Source organism: Manis javanica, chromosome 2 (assembly GCF_040802235.1).
Source record: "Manis javanica isolate MJ-LG chromosome 2, MJ_LKY, whole genome shotgun sequence".
Taxonomy (NCBI): domain Eukaryota; kingdom Metazoa; phylum Chordata; class Mammalia; order Pholidota; family Manidae; genus Manis; species Manis javanica.
The window spans coordinates 84,288,234-84,314,039 of record NC_133157.1 but is presented as its reverse complement, the minus strand read 5'-3'; the positions used below and the strand labels follow the sequence as shown (position 1 = coordinate 84,314,039).

The following is a 25,806-nucleotide window of genomic DNA, read 5'->3' as shown; positions in this document are numbered from 1 at the left end:
GAAAGCAGTTTGGAGGTTCATCAAAATGCTCAAAACAGACCTACCATTTGACCCAGGAATTCCACTCCTAGGAATTTACCCTAAGAACGCAGCAATCAAGTTTGAGAAAGACAGATGCACCCCTATGTTTATCGCAGCACTATTTACAATAGCCAAGAATTGGAAGCAACCTAAATGTCCATTGGTAGATGAATGGATAAAGAAGATGTGGTACATATACACAATGGAATACTGCTCAGCCATAAGAAGTGGAAAAATCCAATCATTTGCAGCAGCATGGATGGAGCTGGAGAGTATTATGCTCAGTGAAATAAGCCAAGCAGAGAAAGAGAAATACCAAATGATTTCACTCATCTGAGGAGCATAAGAACAAAGGAAAAACTGAAGGAACAAAACAGCAGTGGAATTACAGAACCCAAAAATGGACTAACAGGTACCAAAGGGAAAGGAACTGGGGAGGATGGGTGGGCAGGGAGGGATAAGGGGGGGGGAGAAGAAGGGGGGTATTAAGATAAGCATGCATGGGGCGGGGGAGGGAGAAAGGGGAGGGTGGGCTGCACAACACAGAGAGGACAAGTAGGGATTCTACAACATTTTGCTAAGCTGATGGACAGTAACCATAATGTGGTTGTTAGGGGGGACCTGATATAGGGGAGAGCATAGTAAACATAGTACTCTTCATGTAAGTGTAGATTAAAGATTTAAAAAAAAAAAAAAAAGAAAGAAAGAAAGAAAAGGGGGATTACTCCTTGATAGGATAAAACTATTGGTAAATCAAAAATCAATGCATGCTTTAAATATCCTTAATATTGATCACTTAAAAGGTGTCAGATGATCAGCTATGGAGGTACTCTTTTCTGATAATATTTCTTTCTCTTAATAAAAAAAAAAAAAAAGAAAAAAAAAAAGCAGTCCCTGTGTGCTGACCTCCAATGAGTTCTGCACAGTGGTATAGAGGGCATGTCAAAAGTGTGGGCAAAGGGTCTGTTTGTTTCTATGCAGAAGATCAAGGCCTAGCTTGGATACCCAGAAAATGAACTAAGATACGATATGAGGAGGAGCTTCTGGCATCAGCACTCTCTGGAGGACTCCTGCTGGGGGATGATCATCAAAAAGCCTCCACAGGGATCTGGGCGATGCTGTGGTCGTGGCTGCGTCCACCCCACCGTTTCCTGGACTTGCCATTGGAATGAGGAGGGAGATGTCTAGGCTGGCATGTGCATACAATGAGACAATGAATTTGACCGGATCTGTACTGTTGGAACTCAACCAGGAGTTGGGAGGGGTGCAAGGTGTAGCACTCCAAAATCTTACGACTACAGACTATCTACGGTTAAAAGGACATATGGGAGGTGAACAGATCCCAGAAATGGGCTGCTTTAATTTGTCTGATTTTTCTCAGACTGTTCAAGTACAGTTGGACAATATCCATCATATCATAGACTAATTTTCACAAATGCCTAGGGTGCCTAAATGGTTTTCTTGGCTTCACTGGAGATGGATGGTAATTATAGATTTGCTTTGTTTATGTCACCGTATTCCTAGTATGTTAATATGTGTGTACAAATTAGTTAGTAGTTCAAAACCTATACATACTTAAGGTACTCTACAAGAAGATATGTCAAAGAAATAATCAATCCTCCCATGTTTTCTTCCATATGCTACCTCTATAGCTTTTCTTCTTCCTTCCTAATTACAACCCTTAAATAGAATTCGTGCCTCATATCGAAGTTACCGAGTATCATAATTCCTCCAGGTGGTAAAGATACCTCGAGACAAGTGCTGGGCATAGAAGCCACAGGGCATAAATCTGCAAAGAAGTAAAAAGCTAACCTTTTCAAACAATATGGCTTCTCTCTCACTTACCAACTTTACATTTCCCTGTATGGCCCTGGAAGATGACTGGTTAGCCAGAGACGGGTAAGATTCCTCAAGGGAGGCATAACCTAAGACAGGCACAGTCACAGGGGGGCCATCAGGTGAGAAATTGGGGATCAACAGAGGTGAGGCTCAGAACCTCATCCCCCCTGCTTTGAGAGAAATCTTCTGCATCTGTGGATGGTTTATTGCCCTTGTCTAGCTTGGATTAACACATAGTCTACAGGCACACACCTGATCATCTACAATTGCTCTCCTACAGCACTAAACTATGTTTTCTACCTTTATCTTGCATCTACCTACCACTTCAGCATTTTATTAAAAATAAAAATAATAATAATAATAAAGGGAGAAATGTGGGATCAACCTATAAATCAAGTATAAAAATCAAATGAATATTCATATTTGACCTGATTGTTTATAGTTCATAATGCATGATCAAAACCGAAAGTTTCTGTGATGAATGCCCTTGTACTGTTCACCATGTAAGAATTTATTCACTATGTAAGAATTCGTTCACCATGTAAGAACTTGTTCGTTATGCTTCAGAAGATTGGAGACTGACGAGAGTTAGGCTTGAGATGGATTAATGATTGTACATTGAGCATTGACCCCCCCTATACTGAATTTTATTGTTGTTAACAACCATTTGATCAATAAATATGAGAGATACCCTCTCAAAAAAAAAAAAAAAAAAAAACTTCAGACCCTTGGAGGTTCAGTAAATAAACAGCAATGATGCTTGCAGGTAAAAATGGAAGGTTGAACTCATGAAGCTACCTTTGCTTCCTTCCAAAACCCAATTAACGAACAGTAAAAGGATTTCTTTTTTAAATCCATAAACCAACAAACAGGGAGAATAAAACAGGAGACAACAGCTACAAAATAGTGGAAGCTAGAATGCTGATGCAAGAGTGGTAAATAACACAGCAGATGGGAACCCTAAGTGAGCACTGGGGAAAGACAGGATCTACCTCATTCAATCCCTAAAAGCCCCAAAAGGCTTGGGCTAGAGGCCTGGTTGAAGGACTATCTAAGAAGCACCTCAGATCCATACTCCCCACGTACCTGAACTATCTGTCCATCCCCTCAGCATATAGCTGGAGGTTTACTTTCTATAAAGAGTAAAAGAGGGCCTCCAGCAGGGGTGGGGACTAGGGAAAGAGTGACGCAGTTGAAGGCAAATGAGTGGGATTAGATTAGATGAACGTATGCATATCAGATGAGGGGACCATTCACCACCTTTCCTTATTTGGCTTCCAGAATGTCAGCAACCAGGATTTCACCCTCCAGGCAGGAGAATGAAAAAGCTGACCAGCCCAGGGGAAGACAACTAAAGACACTTACACTGGAGGTTCTCTATGATCAGCCTATGATGAAGATCATAGCTGACAAGCCTCATGCACTCAGAACTTCCAACCAGCATTTCAGTACCCTGTTCCTAAGTACCTGCAGACAAATCAAGGACCTCCAGGAATCTTCAGAGAGTCCTTGATACAAAACTGAGACCTAAACAAACAGAAATAAGTGACTTGGAAGACATAACCATATAAGAAAAAAACTTCAAAAACATACCAGACATATACCACTAAGACCTAAAAGAATTTATTGTGCTAAAGAACATTGTAATGTAAAAAAGGAACATGCCAAAGTAAAGAGAATTAAAAATATGATAGAAGAAATGCTCACTAAAAGGGGTGACATGAAATACAAAGCTGAGGAGCTCCTCCAGAAAACAGAGCAAAAAAAGAGAGAGAAAAAGAAAGAGAGAGAGAAGAGAAGGAAGGGAGGGACAGAGAGAGGGAGGGAAGGAGAAAGAAAGAAATGGACAATGATGAAAAAATAGAAATCAGTTCAGGAGGTCCAATATCCAAATAATACAAGCTTCAGAAAAAGACAGCAGAGAAAAGAAATGGGAGAAAGTCATCAGTTAGAAAATTTCCCCAAACTTAAGGAGCCATAAATTTCTACATTGAAAGGGAACACAATACCCAGGACACTAGATATACATCAACCCACATCAAGATACATCATTTTGAAATTTAAACCCTGGGGTCAAAGACAAGATCCCACAAGCTTCTAGAAAGAGAAAAAAATCACATACAATAAGGACATTTACAGACATGCAGAGTTTCAAAAAAATTCACCTCCCACGTATCCTATTCTCTGCAAGATACTGGAGTATGCAAAGTATGCGTCAAAAACAGACAGTAAACCAAGAAAAAGGAAGACAGACAAGCCAACACAAGAGAGAAGCAAAGGGAACTTGGAGAATGGTGGAGAAGGAGGGCAATCCCAGGAGCCAGCTGTGTGCCCACTGGAGGGGTAACCCCCACCTTCTGGAGCAGACTGCAGGGCCTGGAAGAGATTGCTTCAGATGAACTGAGAGAAAACCTGATGTATCTGAGCATCTTAAAAGCTTTAAACAACCTTCAAAGCATCTGGGGTTGGTAAATACACAGAAAGCCAAGCAAACAGGAAGACAATTATTAACTATGGAAAACTAACGCTGCTGTACGGGAGTAACAATGTAATCAGTTTTACTATAAGACTCAGCTCTAAATAACAAACACAGAATAATGTAAGCGAAGAATACTGATCTACTCAAAGCTATGATATTAATTATATTGGGAAGATGGGTTTTTGGGAAGGGAGCCTGTGTGTGACTGGTGGGGCTGTGGGAGGAGAGGAGAGCTAAAACCTTAGCTGCCATAATGGAAAGACCGACCCTGAACAATTAACCTTCTTACTGAACAAGATGGGTGTAAATAACAAATAAGTAGCTAAAACAGAAAAGTGGCTACTTCTGAAAAAAAGAAAGAGGAATCCCTGTACACTGTTGGTGGTGATGTAAACTGGTACAGTCACCTATGGAAATCAGTATGGAGGTTCCTCAAAAAATCAAAAACAGAACTACCATATGAACCAACAACTCTACTCTTGGGAATGTACCTGAAAAAAATGAAATCATTATCTACGTATTGCAGATATTGGAGATATGTATACTCCAACGTTCACGGCAGCATTACTCACAATAGCCAAGACATGGAAACAATCTAAGTGTCTATCAACAGATGAATGGATAGAGAAAATGTGCACTACATATACATGCAGACACACACACACTTGGGACATCCTGCCACTTGGAACAACGTAGATGGACCTGGAAGGCGTGAGACATTGTGAAGTAAATCAGAGAAAGACCAATACTGTATAATTTCACTTACATGTGGATCTTAAAAAAACTAAACTCACAGAAACCAAGAACAGACTGGTGGCTGCCAGGGTTAGGGGATGGGGCATAGGTTGCGGGCAATGGGTGAAGGCATTCAAGGGGTACAAACTTCCACCTACAAGATGAATGAATCCTGAGGCTGTGATGTACAGAAAGGTGACTGTATTTAACAATACTATTATATATCTACAATTGTTAAGAAAGTAGATCTTAAGAGTACAAATTGTACTGTGAGGTGAGGGATATTAACTAATTTTACTGTGAGAATCATTTCACAATATATACATATAACAAATCATCACACTGTACACCTTAATGTTAAATGTCTATTAGATCTCAGTCAAACTGGGGAAAAACAGAATGAAACACTACACACAACAGGCTGCCTATGTCCTGCACTGAGTTTCTGATGGGCTGATTTTCTGATGCCCCCTGGCTCTTGTGCCCTCCATCAAGCACATGGATGAGATGAGATAGAGAAATGGCGGAGCTGACCTGCTTTCATGCGTGAGCACTGTTCTCGCTGCTGCTGGAGGGAGAGATATCTGTTAGATGACTCCACAGGTCACTGAGAAGCCACACGGAGTGCCCAACACTTCCTGTCCTAGCACCTCTGTCAGAACGTTATTCCTCTCCGTGATGTGGGGAGGGCACTGGAAGCTATAAAGAGATATGGCAGGGGAAAGCAATGAGATAAGCAACTTTTTTTAAAAGTTAGAAACCTTACACGACCTGGAGTTTGCAAGCAGGAATCTGAGTCAAGTCCAGTAAAATTATTTTGGAACTGTCACTGCTCCCTCACAGTCTTCTCTGAAGTTAGATAATGGCAAGAAAAGGACTTGGGGTGGGGTAGGGCAGGGAATGCACTGAAAACATCACCCAAACCCGTTTTTTAAATGCCCAAGATGATTTTCTCCTATACCGCTCTCAAGATTTGTAAATGTTTTAGATTCCTATGGAAAGCTCATTTGGAATAAACTGTTTCATACTTAAAGTTTTTAAAGCAAAAAATCTGTCCAGGCTACCACCAGTGACAGTCAAATAGGTATAGATCAATAGCTTGGGCCAAATAAGAACTGGCCAGGAACCCACTTCCCAAAGAACCTGATAGGACTCTTCACAGAGGCTTCTCAAAGGTGTCCGGCCTGCGCTTCTTGCTGGGCCCCAGGTGAATGCTGAAGCTGCTGCCAGGACAGCTAAACACTCCCAGGGCTCGGGGGAGGCTTTCAGCAGTTCAGCACTGTGAGGGCAGGTCTAGGGTCCTCACGCGGCACAACAGTCTCTTTCTGGGTCATCCGTTCAGAGATTATTCACTAAACCCATCTTATGTGAACACTGTCCATTGTCCCAGGGAACTCACTGTGCCTTCAACCGAAATGCAAGAAGTGTAAATAACAAGGTGGACATACTGCCTCATGGAGAACTTGCATTCCAAAGAGAAACAATTTCTGGATTACGTATAGTTTGGGGTATATGTGCCTTGCAAGAGAACTGATGAAAATTTACTTCGTTTGAATATGTCCATTGATAGAATTCCAGCTCTAGAATCTGCTGGGGTTCAATTTCCTGACCCACACTCACCAACTTGGGCACATTGCTCAATGTCTGTACATCCATTTCCTCATTTATAACAAGGGAATAATTACTGAATCTATTTCACAGGCTTATGTGAGGATCATATATGTAGAAATCACTAGGCCTAAGTCACTAGCACATAGTAAGTGTTAAAGAAATGTTAACTGCTGTTATCTTTGTAAGTACCTCCCCCTGTTGCTTGGCTGCCCATCTAGAGGCAGGGACAAGAATGTTGAAGGTATGGCTTGCACATGTGCACTGAAGCCTTTTGCCTGATGAGGCCCACATATGGGGTTTAAGGTTCAATGGCATTAAAATGCAGTGCACACAAAGCCATCCATTTAAAGGAGAATGACAGCCCAAAGGGGGCATCCTGTATGACTTCATACAGAATGGGACATTTGGAGACTATTTAAATGGTTTTACTTTAAATGAGCCATCCTCGATGAAACAGCCAGTGAATGCCCTCATTTTCCTTTTTGACTCAATCCCCTTGCCCTAGACTCACTTGCTACACCAGCTGCAAAACAAAGAGAACGGGCTGTACTTGCCTTACCCGGAGTTTTCCTTTGCAGAGGCCAGAAGTCCATCACACCATGGGATGACTCAGGGCCAGGCCAGATTCACAAGCAAGACTAACAGGGAGTGGCGGTAGGAAGGGCCTTGAGAAGCAGTGCTCCCTAACTTTGCAGGCCTGAGCAGCCACCCAGCTCACCTCCCTTCTGGTCCTCCTCAGAAAGTTCCTGAACACCCCTACACCACTTTGTCAAACTGGAACTTATTGTTTAGGAGAGAAAATTCTTATACTGTAATTTCTCACTAGCAAGACAGATCTATCAGATCAGAAATTGTTCTTATAATCTATACTAGCAGCTGATTCATGGTTCAAACAGAAACATTCCCCTCCCAAACAGGACTGCACTTCTCCTTGGAGGTAACTGTGCTTTTTGTAGGTATGACAAGGATTTCAAATGGGTGACTTCCCAAATCACACGAGGTAGTTTAAAATTTGGTTTTGGAAATACTTGCAACTAGAGAATGTTACAACAATTACCTTAATTATTTTTTTCATTTACTACTCTGAAACACCATCCTATCAATACTTTTGAAGACTCTATCTTCCAAGGGAGGGAGGATGAAATGAAGAATATGACGCAGTAGTCAGTAGGGCAGAGAGAACTTTTTATGCTAAACCTATCCAAAACTTTGCTAATAAAGAGAGAAAAGTTTTAAGAGGAAAAGAAGTCAAGATACTGTAGTCATTTTTACACTACCGTGTCCACTAGTAGTAAATTAAATGCAAAACCGATGCAAAGTCATTGTCCTATTCTTAGGGGAGTGTTGGGTAAAGTCACACAACATACTCTAAAGGCACAGCCATACCAAACAAAACCACCCTACTTCAACAGAGGCAAAAGCAGATGATTTGTTTGCAAAGTTAAACATTTCCTATTTCTTGTATTTGAAAAGTTATTGTTTTCACTGAAAATTAAAACAGCCACTTAAATTCTTCCTATAAAAACCATCCACTTTATCTTTTAAACTTTTCCACTGTAGGTTAGACAAACAGTATGAAGCATTTGGAAACACCAAATTGACACATGCTTTTTATTTAACATATCATATTTCTTTACTCAATTCTTTTGTAGCCCAAGATTGTTTCTTTCCTTCCTTCTTCTTTTCTACCTCAAGATTGTTTCTTTTTAGCCACTATTCTTAATTTCAGAACTTCCTGCCCACACTATCCCATAGTTCAAGCTATTTCATGATTTTAGAATGTCTTTGTACCACAGATTAAAGATGTTTGACAATATGCATAAGAACATATATATAAGAATATGTGTATTTAAAAGTGTATATGGACACAGTATATATAGTATATATACTATATGTATTGTGTGGACTTATTATCATAAATATAAGAGATACATTAAAAGGAGCGAAAGCTCCAAGTGTGGGCTGTTCTTCCTGTCTTGGCTTCCGTCTCCAGTGCCTGGACTTTTTCAGCAAACCCCCGTTCCTTTCCTTTCACTACTTTTTAGGTGCTGAGTCTTCAACGCTCTGGTTTTATGAGCTAGGGCCGCCCTCCTGAATACCCATGGCGTGACTGTCTTTCATTAGTTCTCCGCTGCTGCTCAAGGGCGGGGAACTGGCAGCAGAACAGAGGAGACACAACGCCCGGGGTGGGTACGCACCGGCACTGCCTCACCGGGGCCAAGTGCCAGATCCTGCCACCACCTCTCAAGCACTGATGCCACAGGCAAGGCTTCGGCTTCCCTTCCCTGCAACCTGCAACACGGTATGCCAAGGGCACCTGGGACCGGGGAGAGGACCTTCAACATCATTCTTGTGAACCAGGTGAAAGAGCGCCACCTACTGAACAGACAACACCAGTGCCTCCACAGGGTCTGAGGTGTTCCCTAGCGGCTGATGAATAGCTAAAGGAATAATATACACTGTTATTCCAAATCTCACCTGCGGTCTGACCTATGACACAGATAACCTGGCTCCCTGTAAACCCAAGTACAGAATGGATCAGCGAACCAGGCATCAAAGCTCACTGCTCCAGATGGTTACAGGAACACTTTTGTCCTATGCTCACATGAGAAAACGCACGAATCAAGCTTAAGACAAAAATCCACGGCAACAAGAAACGGTATACACATGCCTGTCAGAATCATCATTATCCAAAAGACATCATGTGACTTCTCCATGTATCAAGTACGGTATGTGCAGCGCTAGGAGGGCAAACGAGAGCTAGTCAAAGCAAATCACAAATGAAAGACTGACCCTGACACGGATTAGAAAGGGCGAGGAGCTGTATGAGACCTTTCAAGGGAGGTACCAGAGCAGAACACAGCTCTCCATCACCAGGAGATTCCCAAAGAGAAAAGAGGGTGCATCACTCTGCTCCTCCCCTTGACACACATGCTTGTGTGCCAGCCCAGAAAAAAGTTTCTTCAGTTCTGGAAACAAGGAGCTTTCTCTACTATGCATTCTCTCTTTATGGTGACAACATTTAATCATAACCATTCCTAAATGTCTTTTAATCCACCATTTCCTTGTATGTAATTAATTCCTGGTTGCATACTGTGGGAGCTAAGGAATACTGCCATTTTGAGCCATCAAGAGTGAAGAAAAGTTGGCTTTCAATTACACACAGGAGGGTCTGGACCCTGAAATCTTGGCTTTTTCCTGGAATTTCCCATACAAAGTCAAGAGAGAGATTGTCAGAGAGCTGGTCTATTGAGCAGGCCAGAGTAGCAGCATTTTGCCCAGGATGAAGTAATGTCTACACTCTTACTTTTGCACAGAAAAATGAAATCAGATCCTACACGAGGACACTATAGTTTTTAACACTTTCCACTTGTTCATATGCTTTTTCTCCTACATTTGAAAGTAGCCTAATCAGTCTTGCTCACTTACTTGAGGCTTTCCATGAAAAATGTGTATTATTTTTGTAGGAAGTAGGAACACTAAATTAGATTCCACAAAAACAAAACAAAACAAAACAAAAATTACCAAATGGGGAAAAAAGAATGTAGTACACCAGTTTTTTTTTTCTTTTAAAATCTATTGAGCCTACAGGAAACATAACTCTAATCAGGAAGCATAAACTAATCAGAAGCACAGCTAAAGAAATGACCCAGAAATCATTTTTGTCAGTATCAGGAGTGGCTTTAAATGCCTCCTCCACGAACATATTACTTCTGTCTGATACACAGAACATATTTATTCAACAAATAAGTACCAAGCACCTATTTTACACAAAGCACTGCACTGGGTATTGGGTTTCTGTGCTTAATAATTTAGCTACATTTTGGCAGGGAAAACAGGCCGACAAAAACACACAGCCTAACATTTCTGTCTGCGCAAATGAGATTATGCTAAGGAAGTTAAATTAAAGGAACCAAACAAGTCCATCTACATCTGTGGCCTTGGCTTGGCCTTCCTGAGAAAAGGGTAATGACTGCTTAGTTAGGAAGATTCTTAGATGCTCATCACGCTAGAGTCTACACCGTGAGCCTTCTGCTTAAAAACAGCTAAAAGGAAAGATTTTCCTCTTGCAGCAAGGACTTGGAGGTGCGTCTTCTGATCTCCACCCCATGCCTAGGGCTGCTGTCACTTCTGTCACCATTATCTGCCTCATTACATTATGCTGCTACCCTTTGCCTCTTTCGGGAAATCAGCTGGTGCCTGGCAAATGTGCTAATCAGGTTGTGTCACTATGATGGAAACCGTGACATGCAGGCCGGACTTTGCCGCTCATGTTTTCAAAGCTAGCTCATCATGTAAAGGGCACTGCGCTCACAGAGTGGAAGTCCTCTGAGACCAATCCACCGAGCTAGAAAACATGGCCTGGAAAGGGAAGGAGTATCATCGTGCATCCACATACCCTTTTTCCCTAAGGAGTGTGGAGACATTTGGAGGCATTATCCCATCATCAGAACAGCCATGTTGGGTCTGGCAAAGAGCTTGGCTAGTACTCTTTCCCAGTGTCCTCTGGTAAACCCTAGCTGTGGGCTGCAGGAGAAACCGCAATAGTAGGCACACAGTTTTCCCCTTTTCTAGCTCAAGCCTCCCTCAGCTTGAACTGGTACGGTCTGCTCCATGATAACCATATAAGGTATAAATGGTGTGAACAATAAGAAAACCTCCATTAGCCTCTACTTTATTATAACTCTGCCCTGAACTGATAATTCTGAAAAAAGGGTCCACAGATACATTCATAGAAGTATGAAAATGTTCCATGGAAATTTTAAAGTCAATTCTCATTTTACTTTATCATGATAATCTTCAAATAGATATGCAGACAGACAGTGAGAGACAGATACTGAAGGGGTCAGAGGACTTGTTCTGTGAAGGGTAGTCAGTAAATATTTTGGGCTTTGCAAGTCATACGGTCTTTGTTGCAACTGTTCAACTCTGCCCTTGTGGCACCAAAGCAGCCATAAGCAGTGGCCATATTCCAGTAAGACTTTATTTCCAAAAACAGACAGAGCACTGGATTTGGATAGCAGGCTGATCACTCGGGTCCAAGCATTGCACCCCATCTCAGAGCTCACAGCCACATTAGCGTATGGACTACCCAGGGGCAGGAGGCACTGCCTTGAGTCCTGAGAAAAGGGGAAGAGATGCTATTGGTGAATAGGGTCTAAATGACATAATGGCATACCCTATACACAGAAGAGTACACAGAAGGAGAGTGGTGGAAACACAACCACCACATGGTTCAGAATGAAGACCCACAGCAATTTCAAAGGAGCTTCCTGCAGCTGTCAGCACCACCTAATGGTGTGGGAGGCAATTCCATTTCACCAAAATATTAATCTTCACAGTAAATCTAAGATGTGCACTTGAGTTTTATTGATTTAATAGTCTGGTGTGTATTTATACTTTTGGCTTTACAGATGTGTAAGAGTTATAAGCATACAGAGCTTATATATAGTCTTACACATAGTTTTAGAAATATCATTCTAATATGAATAATTTAAGTCAACCCTGGTGGACCTGAAATATTTTTTCTCTCTAAAAAGAAAAATAATTCTTAAGTCTGAGAAACACTGCCAAACACACCCTTTGTATTGACTGTGGCGCCAAACCATGGATTAGAAGGTGCACAGGTTTGGCGAGGTAAGGCAGGAAGAGCCACAGGTCATCTTGGGAGGCGTGGTTGCCAAGTAAACCACTACGGGCAGAAATAGAGGCTGGGAGACCAGATATCAGGGCCTGCTGAAGACTGCACTGTTTCACATACTCGATTCAGTTCAGAGTGCCAGGGAACCAAGCCAGGAGGGTAGGAAAAGAGCCTGTGTGAGTCCGGCAAACTTCACCAGGTAGTTACCAGCAAGACACTAGAACCTGGACAAAGGAGCTGTGAGCATCAGTAACCCTCGTCTACTGAATAGAGAGGGAGTTTTAGGCAGCACCAAGTGGACAGCGAATGGAGCAAAGGGAAACTCACAGACTTTATCCCGTCTGTTGGTGCACACCAAAGAGGAGAGAGCCATGAGCACAGGGGAAAAGTACTGCAGAATAAAAGCAAAAGGAAACACTGCTCTAAGGACTCAGAAAGAACAAGCCAGCCTGGAAATCAATTCACTACAGAAACCAACACCAGTTTAGGCCACTGGAATTCCCATTAGGATATTAGAAATTATAACTTCTATGAAAAAATAGTAAAAAACCATGAGAAAATAACAGGCTGAAACAGTGTAACAGAGTGAGGAGGGATTACAATGAAGCTGTTAAATTAAGAATTTAATTGTATATTGGAATTACTAAAGAACACACACAATGTTATCTGTGGAAAATCAGTGGTACAGAGTGTAAATAAGACAAAAAGGCACAAACCAGGAGAATAGATTTGCCATACACATATCTGACAAGACTTGTCTCTAAACTATATAAAGTATTCTTACAATTTAATAATAAAACAACCAAAAAAAGCCCACATTAAATAAATAGGCAAATGACTTGAAGAGATGCCCTTCAAAGGAAGATAAAAAAATGCTCAATAAGTATATGAAAAGTTGCTCACCATCACTTGTCATCAGAAAAATGCAAATTAAAATCACAAGATAGTACTTCACACCCAGTTAAGAGGGCTAAAATTCAAAGGCCTGACAACACCAAGTGTTTACAAGGATGCACAGAACCTGGGCTCTCATGCATTGCTGGTGGGATATAAAATGATTCCATCACTTTGGAAACAGTTTGACAGATACCTACAAAAGTAAAATAGCCTTGTATGATCCAGTAATTCCACTCTTAGTATTGACCCAAGAGAAATGAAACCTATGTCCACAAAAAGACTTAAACATGAATGTTCACAGCATATTTTTGTGATGGCCAAGAACAATTCTAAGGCCCATCCATAGGCAAATGGATAAACAAACTGTAGTTTATTCATATTATGGACTATTTATTATTCACCAATTTAAAAAAGAAGAAGAAACTACTGATACCCACAATATGGATGCACCTCACAAACATGCTGAGCAAAATCTAGACAAAAGAGCACACAGAGAATGACTCCATTTGTATGAATGTTTAGGAGAGGTAAAATTAGTCTACAGATATGGAAATCAGATCAGTGGTTACCTGGAGTGGCAGTAGGGAGGAATGACTTAGGGAGGAATGGTAAAAGTAAAAGGGAATTTCTAGAATATTGGAAATGTTCCACATCTTCATAAGGTTGCTGATTAATTACACAGATGTATGTATTTGTCAAACTTCACTGAACAAAAACTGTGCATTTCATATGTAAACTATACTTTAAAAAAATTGATTAAAAATAAAGGTACCCTAGCCAGAGACGGGTAAGATTCCTCAAGGGAGGAACAACCTAAGACACACAGTTGCAGGGGGGCCATCAGGTGAGAAATTGGGGATCAACAGAGGTGAGGCTTAGAACCTCACCCCCCCTGTTTTCAGAGAAATCTTCTGCATCCGTGGATGTTTTGTTGACCTTGTCTAGCTTGGATTAACACTTAGTCTACAGGCACACACCTGATCATCTACATTTGCTCTCTTACAACACTAAACTATGTTTTCTACCTTTATCTTGCATCCACATACCACTTCAGCATTTTATTAAAAATAAAAATAATAATAATAATAAAGGGAGAAATGTGGGATCCACATATAAATCAAGTATAAAAATCAAACGAATTTTCATATTTCACCTGATTGTTTATAGTTCATAATGCATGATCAAAACCGAAAGTTTCTGTGATGAATGCCCTTGTACTGTTCACCATGTAAGAACTTATTCACTATGTAAGAATTCGTTCACCACGTAAGAACTTGTTCGTTATGCTTCAGAAGATTGGAGACTGACGAGAATTAGGCTTGAGATGGATTAATGATTGTGCATTGAGCATTGACACCCCCATACAGAATTTTATTGTTGTTAACAACCATTTGATCAATAAATATGAGAGATGCCCTCTCAAAAAAAATAAATAAATAAATAATAAAATAATAAAGGTACCCACAGCTAGCTTCATTCTATAAAGTTGTGTATTACATATATTATTTTTTTAATTCTATGCGTCTCTAGGCAAGAAATCAGACTGCTTTAAAAAAATGATCAGATTTGTCCTCAGAAATATTAAGGAATGATAATGAAAACATTTATAGCCATTTAAGAGGGAAAAGAAGTCCTCAGAACTTTACACCTAGCTAAGAACTGTCCATAAGTGAATACAAAAAAAAAAAGCAATCTAAATATGGGAGGGCTCAGAAAATATATCACATATCCAACCCTTCTAGAAAAAAGAAATGTTGAAGCCATTTCGCAGACTGAGATGATTTAAGCTTAAGAGCTCAAGAAAGTCTAAATACTTATTGCAAATAGGATTCAAAACTGGATAAAAATGTAAAACAATAAATGTAATTCCTAGAAGAGAAGCTATGATACAAAAACAAAATATGAGACAATTAGGAGTCCCAAACCCCAAACTATATTGATCAAAACGAGAGAATGTGAGTGAGGAAGATGACAGAAGTAAATAAATGCCCATTAACACCTTACCTGATGTAAAGTCAAGAGCTATTGGTTAACTAAATCGTGAACCATCCATTTATAGAATACTCTATAGTCATAAAAATAAGGAAACTATGTTCAGAGGTGAAATTATCTATAAGATAAATTTATTCTAAAGGGGGAAGTTCAGTACAAAAATGTGTATAGCATGTTCATATCTGTGCAACAGAAGAGGAAAAAATATGCAAAGGAAATTGGTTAGCCCCAGCTGCCTTTGGGGAGCTGGGAATTAGGAGCAAAAGGGAGACTTTATTGTAAATTTCTTATCCTTTGCTGACTTGTAAATGAACTGTGTACATGTGACCTATTTTTACTTTTTTTTTTATTATGGTATCATTAATATACAATCACATGAGCAACATCGTGGTTACTAGATTCCCCCCCTTATCATGTCCCCACCACACACAGTCACTGTCCATTGGCATACTAAGATGCTACAGAGCATGTGACCTATTTTTAAAACTAAAACTTTTAAAGGTATTATTTGTCTTGTTCTGTTTTTACTTTCAGAATCAAGTAAACTCATTAAAGACTATAGTACATGCGCAAATCTAGTTTCTGATAAAGGAGACATCACAAATCAGAAAAGAGTCAATAAATAAGCAACTGGTTTCCTATTCCCATCTGAAACAAACAAACAAACAAAAAGTTTAGTCCTCATTTCACCCCCTGACCAGAGTAAACTACAAACAGATTCAGGAGTTAAATTACAAAAATTAAACTAAAAATTAAATCCAAACATTAGAACAAAACAGGCGAATCTCAGAGCAAAGAAAGACTAAGAGAAACCTGACTTATTGGACTACATAAAAGTTAACATCTCCTATAGATCAGAAACATTATAGAAAATACAAAGGCATGCTAAAAACTGGGAAAAAATGTTTTCATGAATACCATAACAGAGAAGTATCTTTAATTTCATTTTTATTCTTTTAAACAGAAGAATAGCTTCCAGATTTACCCGATGTAAGTCTTCAGTGGCATGGGAGCCTCTGTAAGGAAGGAAGACCTGAAGGAGCAGGCCTGTGCCCTCGCCTGCTGGGTCTGCAGAGCTGACAGCTGGCTTAGCGACAGCTGGATGGAAGAGCTGCATGGAGAGTACGTGGGACGTGGTGTGGAGCTTCCATGCCCTCTCAGCGCTCATCATTCTCCCATCTCCACGTATTCACCAACCCAGAAACTCCACTATCTTTATTTTCCAAGAAGCCCATCAAATAAAAAGGCAAAACAAACTTTTGAAAACCTCATGAAGACTGTGGTATAAAAAGGGGCAAAGGAAATGAAAATGACCAACAAACACATAAGGACCCATGGACCCTCACTGATGACGAAGTTAATACAAATTAAAGGGAGACCTTCTCTTGCCTATCAGATGGGTGAAGCTCCAGGGAAATGGGGGCCCTCATGACTCACTGAACTCAGAAGCCTTTGGTTCAGAACTTCACGGGCAAACAGTGTGTAGAACAAATGCTTTTCCCAGGACAAGCCCAGTGGGCCGGCCAACAGGAGCCCCATTACTCAGCATAAGGAATAGCCTTGCACAGGCTCCACGGTCCCACCACAGACAATGCAACTGTAATGTCTCCATGACACACCTGCCTGCCCAGAAGTCTTTAACCAAGACCACATGCTCACAGCCAACAAACCACTAGGCAAAAGCAATGGCTGAACTCTGGCATGGACTCTGGCATGAAGAAACCCACATGCCACACCCAGGCGCCCAGGGCTCCTCCCCTTGCATCCCATTCTGTTTTCTCTGGCAGGATGTCCTATAACATGTTCATTCCAACCCAACTCATAAAGGAGTTCCTTCAAGTTGAGAAAAACACCCAGTATGGGGTTCCTGGGTCCAGCCTGTGTTCAATACACAAAGAAGCAGAGGACACATGTACAGTACCTTCCTGAAGCTGTGCTGGCCTGGCAGAATTCTCCCCACTCATTAGAACAACAAAAGATGCAGCTGCTTGAGCGGTGGCCTGCCATGTTGACATGGCAACGGGTGGCTCCTGGCATGGAAAAAGGGCCCTGTTGTTTATGGGAGATCCCATAGTATAAACACATGGCCTGTAGAAGAAAGACAAAGAAACAAAGGGAGAAAACCTTTAAAATGAGTTGTCACTTTTCTCACCACCATGGTTGTGAAGTTCAGTTGAGCTTTCAAAGAGAAAAACATTTGAGGCTTTGTAGTTGACTCGTTTCAAAGCATTTTGAACTGAAACTGCCAAGGACTGGCTATGTGAACAGCCTAGTGGTAATTTCTCCCAAATGAATTACTTACATATGTAAAGAGAGTTGCATTTTTTTAAAAGGGAAAAAATATTTTTTGGATAAAGTTTGAAATATTAGTCTGCCAAGTTAAAATTTCTGTTACCCTTGCCCCTCTCCTTAGGCCCTAAGCCTCCAAAATAAGTTTGAGAGACAATCTTGTAAACCTTTTGGAAAGCATTCTGGAAAAGAAAATATGTTTGGAGATCACAGAGATATTAATGCTTGGAAAAACAAGCTGATGGTCTCAGATCCAGTGCTGGCAGGCAGATACCCCCAATCTTGGAAACCACCATCTCAAATGGAACTCTTGTGGGAATCCTTGTGTGGATGCCAAGAACAGGGGTTGGCATATAAATGGGACTTTAAGTCACAACAACCAGGCTTGGGATGGGAAGGCCAAGTATAGAGTTGTTACCAAAGCGAGCATAGGAAACCAATGGCATGATGTTAGAGCTCACCATGCTACAGTTAAAAAATACAAAGCCACTCTTACCCAAAACAATCCCTTCCATGAGTCAGTCATGGTTGACAGAGCTGGAAAAGATATATGAGATCAATGGAATCCATTTTTTGACACCACAGAAGTTACAAGACTGACCCGCAGGAAAATGTCTTAGGAAAATGTTTCCCCTTTTTGCTTTTCAGGAGTTAATGACATATACAATGTAGTTTTAACTAGCTTGATTTTTATTAAAGTAAATGCATAGAGCAGAGCACTCCCTACCTGTCCTGAATAAACTGCTTTTCCTTTTCCATTAGCATCACCATGCCTGAGCACCCTACAGTGTGCAAGAGCACACAGAATGATAGGCCTACTCCACCACTCAGGGTCCAGGACGGAAGACAGAAATCAGTCTTGCTCTTAACAGAGGTAATTTGGTACAGGGAATCCGTTACACAAGTGATGGAAGAGCTGAGAAGCCCAACAGGGGACCATGAGGCAGCTCAGAGATAACCCACACTGGTAAGCAGCTGGGACTCCCCAGGCAAATTAAGGAATAATTTTATGAAGTATTTAGCATTAATGCTGCAGGCAGATAGGAAAGTAAGTGTCACACACAAAATGGGGGTCGGAGAGAAATCCTTCCAATGACGGAATTTAAAAAGTATATATCACTATCCTTTCCTCTCCCATTTTCTATTTCCCCTCCAAATAGTCTAGTTCTAGGTATTTTGTTCTCGAGTTTTGTCCTGATCTCCCATCATCCTTGGGAAGGCTCTTCCTGCCATATCATGTGCCTGGGCATCTGAGCTCTCCCACCAGGGGATAAATTACCTGGCCAGCTCCCCAGGAAACTCTCACCTCCAACCTCTCCTCACAATTCTCCTTTGCTACCCTACAGTTTACACAGCTGGCGCATGCTTTCTGCGACTCTATATTTTCTTTCTGGCTTTCCATTTGGTCTCAAAAACCGTAACTCTGAAAATGTTAATCAAGTATCTAACTAAAAGCTACACTTAGATGTATACCCAAGTCTGGTATAACACTCGGTCGTTTTCTTATTGGAATGTTTTCATAAACAGGAAAACTGCAGAACAGGAAGTCCTAGGCAAAATTTCTTGAAAATGCAGATTCTCCAAGTTCTCAGCCTACTCCTCTTTGGCCCTTCCTCTTTCTCAGTTACACTCCTCCCTTCCCAACATGCCCAAACCAAGGGCCAGTGACTTTATAACCAATGGCCTTTTGAGCTTTTACAATCCAGTATCCTCATGCATATCACACATCATAGTGCAAATATCTAACACAATTTAAAGTTAAGCAACTTTCTTTAAACAAGGATGGAGCTATAACCTCTGGATAAACGCCTAGGGGTGGAATTTTGGGCATCTGACAGAAAGTGTAGAATGGGTAGACATGGGGTCTTCATATGTCATGGAAATTATGCTCCCTAAATGGTGACTCAAGCGTGAAGATGGCTCCCATCATGCACACATTCAAATGAGAACTCTATGGAGGGCTAACTTCCTGCCCTCCCCACTCCCTCACACCCCCAGGAAGGGTAGAAAATCTGTGAATTTAAAGATGTTCTGCAGTTATCTGAATGTGTAATCACTAAAATAAATGCAGCTGTGTTTATTGGCCATGCACAGTTTTGCACCCTTGCCACGTTGCCAGAGAGAAATTGTCTTGCCAATAGGTTTCAGCCCCGGGCAAGTTCACTATGGATTCAATGTGACCAAAGAAATTGACAGCAGAACGTTATTGGGCTGAAAGGGTTATACCCAACTTTATTTCCAGGTGGCAGGTCAGTCACTAAAATCCAGTTCACTCAGAGCGAGTCTGCATGCAGCAAGCCAGTCTCTGCCTCTGGGCCTCTCTGCCTGCACAGCCGTCCCGCACAGCGTCCTCTGGGCCTCTCTGCACAGCTGTCTCACACAGCCGTCCTCTGGGCCTCTGTCCTCAGTGCTGCCACCACTCCAGCCTCTGCTTGGCTCTCCTGCAGCTGTGCCACCGTGTCGGCCCAGAATACTGGGCAGAGCTCTTTATATAGAGTCAACAGCCATGTATTGCCCACAGGTGTGCAGTGAGCTAGTCGACCAGGGCCAAGTGAGAATCCTGGCCACAGGAACTCTCATTTTATCCACAGAAATGCACAGGCTCCAGCCTGAAATTATGATGCTTTTAGCTTCATTATATCAAGGAATGTTTCCTTCCAGCAAAGGAAAACTCTCTCATACCAAGGCCATCCTACACCCCCTGGGATACCCACCCATATGGGAGACTCCTTGGTGAGCCCATTTAACTGCACAGGAATCTTGGGGGTGGGAGGAAGGGCCACTGAAAACCAGAAAGAAAATAGTAGGGTAGGGGTAAAAGGCTTGCTGCCATTAAAGAACTTCTAAACTGAGGGAGCATCTGTCAGAATAACATTACTTGAGCTTCCTGTTCATGTCTGTATGTTCACAGAGTGGTCAAACGAGGATGAGACACACTAACTATACTGCTATGGTCTGAATGTGTCCTCCCCAAATTCCTGTTGAAATCCAAATGCCCCATGTGGTGGGGTATTGGGACGAGGGACCTTTAGGAGGTAGTTCAGTCGTTAGGACAGGGCCCTCATGAATGAGATTAATGTCCTTATAAAAGAGGCCCAAGAGTGGTCCCTTGCCCCTTCCACCATGTGGGCACAATGAGGAGTGACCGTGTGCAACCCAGAAGAGGGTCTCCACTAGGACCCAACCGTGCTGGCACCCTGAACTTGAGCTCCAGCCCTTAGAGCTGTGAGAAATAAATGTCTGTTCCTCATAAGCCACCCAGTTTCTCTGGTCTTTTGTTGTACTACCCCAGACAGACTGCGATGTACACCTTCCAAGATAAGAGAGCAACTAATACTATTGTGCTTACTGTCTTCCTGAGGGGAAGCCATCTATAAAGCAAAACTTCAAGGGGGTGACTGAAACCATGTATTTTGTTTCTTCAGCAGACTACTATATGCATTTGTCTTTTTGCAGTTGGGGTGGGGGATATTTTTAGTTTAAAAAATGTTTCAAGTTCCACTACTTTCCATAAAATCACCTGTTTTACAGGGCTTGGTTATCACAGTTGAGTTGAGCTGAGAGAGGGCTGCTTCAGGAGAAGGAGGTGATGAGCCCTCAGGTGTGTGGCTTGATGGGGTGTTTTCCCACAATGAGGCACTGGCCTGGTCACTGGAAGCCAGGGAGCTACAGCTGGGCCAGTTTAGTGGGTCATATTCTATTATAAGCTTCCCAAGGTTCCAACGTCTTCAGGCCTCCAATTTCTCTCCATCTCTTCTTTCTGCACCTGATCTTTTCCACAACTGTGTTCTCATAAATCCAAGTGACAATCTCCATTGCAGGTAGGCAACCCTCTTGATTTCTTACGCCACAAAAACCAAGAGCCAGGCTACTAAAACAGGGCATGCCAACTATGACACTATCTCCCCGCTGCACACACACCCCTTCCTTACTATATTCTACCTCACAGCACAATCACCAAAACCAGGATTCATCAGTCTTCCTGCACATAGGGAATGCTGCTTTGACGCGGATAGATTTGTGTGCAGTCAAATTCAGTTTGTGTACTGAATGAAAGTGGCTTTGAGTCAGAAACTCACCACTTTTCAACAAAGGTGTTTTGGGAGTATAACAGGCAAAATGCTTGTAACAGCAAAGACAGTATTTCTGATCTGGAAGTCCTTTGTGAACACATGGCTTTCTTTGTGGAGAACACTTATAGATCCTCAGATGAAATCTCACTTTACACACAAAATAGGTTCCAGAGATGTAAAATGACTTCTGTGAAGTCACACAGCTGGTTGGCAGCACAGCTCTGAGTTCTGAGGTCTGTGGGCTCTCACTTTCCAGGTTTTCAACATACTATGTTCTCGGTTACAGGTCATTGTGATTTGTTGTTTTCTGTTAATGTTTGGTTTTTTTTTTTTATTGTTTGGTTGGTAATGGTTACTTGTTTAAATAAAGATAGTCCATTATTGTCTTTTCTCCCTTATTTGACTGGGATTCCTAGTCCCAGTAAAGGACTGAAATCTGGGACAAAAAGCAGTAGATCCAGAATGTGCAGCAGCAAGGGGAGAAAGAGGCTGAAGTAGAAACCTTCCAAACATTTTCAAATTTGGGATTATTGATTCCTTCTTTGCAATTATACAGTGATATTATATTAATGTGTATTTCCACTTCAGTTCTCCTGAATTTTGTATTGGTTCCTTGAAGCAAGTAAGGAAAAAAAGGTATCAATTGTTAAGATGTTCCTTTTAAACATGAAATCTCTTCTAAAATATCTCATTCATTTAATTTTAAAGCTTTCCTTTATAGTGGGATATAAAACAAGGGAACTATTTTTGCGGGAGGTCAGGGGTGGGGCACATTTTAACATATGGTTTTGATATCAAACTAAAAATATTCCAGAAGTTTATATCCTCTTTGGTCCAAGAGCTGGGAAATAAACGTAGAAAATGTCAGTCTCCTTAGTGTCTTGCCAACTTTATCCTGGTCTTGTCTAAAACAAATATCATAATGATTTACAAAATTTTGTATTTTATTATTACTTTAAGTTATAATGTGTTTTCCTAGTCAGTTTCCTTATTATTAATGATGATCCAAATAATTGTAGTTTTTAAAATAAATTTCCTATATTTAATCCCATTTCCCCTCCACCCAACTCATGCTTAGTGATGTCATCAACTTAAGCCCAGAGCTCCTAGACCCCCTGGCTGGTTCCACATCTACTATAATGACCCTGAGGGAAAGAGGATGTGTGACCAGAGAGAATGCTTTGGTTTTCAGTAACATTTTATTCAGTGGAGTAGAAAAACTCTGGGGAAATGCAGAAAAGTACTTAAACTATGAATAAAGATTTCCACTTTTAAAAGATTTTTTCTTAGGTATATTGAGGATTTAAAAATCAAAAAGATATTAAGTCTCCTTCCTTTCTAGATTAGCAGGAATACTTTTACAAATACTTGACCCTGTTGTTCCCAAATAGTTCTTCAAAATATTTTAAAAGGGCACACACACTCACACCACACAAAAGTAAACATCATTTCCAAGAAGGACGCTGTATCAGATTGTTAGATATGTGTTTGTTTCCTCAGTCATTTTTTAATGTTACCTAAAATCCAGTATCCAAATGATGGACACAAGAGCATTTTGGTTCGAGAGCTGCCACAACTCTACAACGGCTAAACTAAGGTAAATGAATGAAGCTTTTATACTCCCATATATTTCATTTTAGAACTAAAACAAGAAATTACTGACCATTATTGGAAGAAATATTCTTTTGTAGCTTCAAATATATTCTCAGTTCTCCTCCAGAGAACACTGCCACTTGGTAAAAATGGGAAGATGACCCTTTGTGGATAAAATGAAGGTTCCTGTGGCCAGTATTCTCACCTGGCCCTGGTCAGCTAGCTCACTACACATGTGTGGGCAACACATTTTTATTGACTCTATATAAAGAGCCCTGCCCAGTGCTCTGGGCGACACGGTGGCATGGCTGCAAGGCTATAGGAGAGCTGAGCAGAGACTGGAATGGCGGCAGCGCTGAGGACAGAGGCCCAGAAGCAGAGACCAGCTTGTTGCGTGCAGACTCACTCTGAGTAGATGGGATTTTAGTGATTGACCTGCCATTGTGGAAATAAAGTTGGGTATAACCCTTTCGCCCCAAGAACATTCTACTGTCATTTCTCTGGTCACACTGAATCCATAGTGCACTTGTGCGGGGCTGAAACCCATTGGCAAGGCACCCTTATAAAATGGGGATTTCAGGGTAGAAAGATGATGACTTCTTTCTAAATCTGAAATTTATGTTTTTAATAAACTTAGCTTTAGATCAGTTTTTAAATTTACTTTTAAAAACACAAGATTACTTTTAAAAGTAATACACAGAGTTCTCGAATACCCCACACCCAGTTTCATTAACATCTCACACTAGTGTATTTGTCCCAATTGGTAAACCGGTGTGTTGATATATTAACTAATGTCTAGGTTTTGTCAGATTTCCTTTGTTTTTCCCTAATGTCCTTCTTCTGTTCCAGGATACTACATTACTTTTAATCATCATGTCTTGACTGTGACAGTCTCTCATGACTTTGTTTATGCTGATCTTGAGAGTTTTGAGGAGTACTGGGCAGGTATTTCATTGAATGTTCCTCAATTGGGATTTATCTGATGTTTTTTTCGTTAGATTGGGGCTATAGGTTTGGGGAAAAAACATCATCACAAAATGTCATTTTCATCACATCATACCAGGGACATGTCCCATCAACATAACTCATCACCACTGATGCTAACCTTGATCTCCTTGCTCAGGTTTCTCCCACGCACAGTTACTTTCTTTCCCCCTTTCCACACACTGTGTTGTGAGAAGGAAGTCACTGTGTGTAGACCATACTTACAGAGTGAGGGGTCAGGCTCCACCTCCTTGAGGATGGACTCTCTACACAACTTGTACGACTTTCGCTCCTTTATTTCCTTATTCAATCGTACATTTACATCGATAGGAACTCACGGATGTTTATTTTACACTTTGGGTGCTCACCCAAAACCACGTTTGGTTGGTCAGCACTAGCCGCTAGCTTTCAGACCGCTCCTCGGACCTGTGACATACATTGTGACCAGCCTGCTGCTGTTTGAACACCTCCTTAGTTTCTGGTACTACCAGATGCTCCCAGCTCATCTTGTATAATGCCTACTCCCACTCAACCATGTCCCCAAGAAGCCCTGGTTCCTTTATTGAAGAATGGCATTAGACACTAAGGTCCAGGCACTAGGATGTGCTCACTGCTTCCAAACCCTCTCAGCTGACAGGTAAGGAAATGTGTATTTGCTAACTCCAGGAAACACACATTTGTAAGTATTTCTATATGCAACCATTCTCAACTATATTAAGCAGAACATGAGTTAACAGTGATGTCTCCAGTTCTAATCCATTACCACAGGTCATTCTGGCCTCCTCCCCTTGCTTCGCTGCAACTTTCCACTTCAACAAGGAGACACCTGGCTCCCACCACCTGCCATCCATTTACTTAATTGCTCAGTTCCAATGTACACATATAGTGGTACTAGAATTGTTAACAACCAAATTTATAGCTTTATCAACTATAGCACAGTACTTAGGTACAGTTCCTCTTGCCTTTAGTCTTAGAGACGCCACTCATTTCCAAAGTGACTTAGGTCAGTCTTTTTCCCCCATCCACTGCAATGAGGTTGTTTCATACATTTTTAATAGTTAGATTGTTTTGTCACATTTTCATTCCATCCTGGGATCTTCTGACCTTCTGAATGATTATTTATTTATATATTAGCAAACAAAATGACAAGTTTTATTCTCAACATGGGATTGGTTTGAGGGTGGGAAAAGGAGAAGCCACCAATGGAAGCCGCCAAAGGAAAGGTTCCAATTTAGAGATTTTCTTACATTTCTAATATTTGCTTTAAAACAGAAGTTTATGGAAAGCTAATGTAATTCATTTATTCTTTAAATGTACTGAAATCTTTGCATATAATAAGAAACATGGTAAAGATCAAGAATAAAAAATACAGCTTTCTTTCATAATTGAGACATGGATTTTTCTAGGAGTTTCCAGTAACTTTATTAGATTTTCCTACTGGTAAAATGGGAATAAAAAGTATTCTGATAGTATTCTGTCATTCAAAGGTAAAAATTAACAGCTATTTTAGTATTAATAACTGTAGACTTTATGCCTTGGAGGGAATAAGCTCTACCCAATCATGTTTTTCACAATTCTGAAATTTTATATTTTCACACAATTATATTCATAAAGCCTTGTAACTCTGATGATTACTCTCCACTCTTATCACT

At 41.0% G+C, this 25,806-nt stretch overlaps 1 protein-coding gene across 14 annotated transcripts in view; it reads right to left on the bottom strand.

The window, feature by feature from the left end:
• AOPEP (aminopeptidase O (putative)) overlaps positions 1–25,806 on the bottom strand; it is a 340,655-nt gene that overhangs the window by 268,918 nt on the left and 45,931 nt on the right. For 13 of the 14 annotated variants that reach the window (XR_005053840.2, XR_012127791.1, XR_012127790.1 and 10 more), the window contains one exon: positions 17,137–17,303. The exons of the other annotated variant lie outside the window; for it this stretch is intronic. Coding sequence is in view for 9 of the 13 variants with exons in the window: in XM_036991161.2 (XP_036847056.2) it covers positions 17,137–17,303 (167 nt within the window). In the remaining 4 variants the exon portion in view is untranslated. The remainder of the gene's footprint in view (positions 1–17,136; positions 17,304–25,806) is intronic. 14 annotated transcript variants of the gene reach the window in all.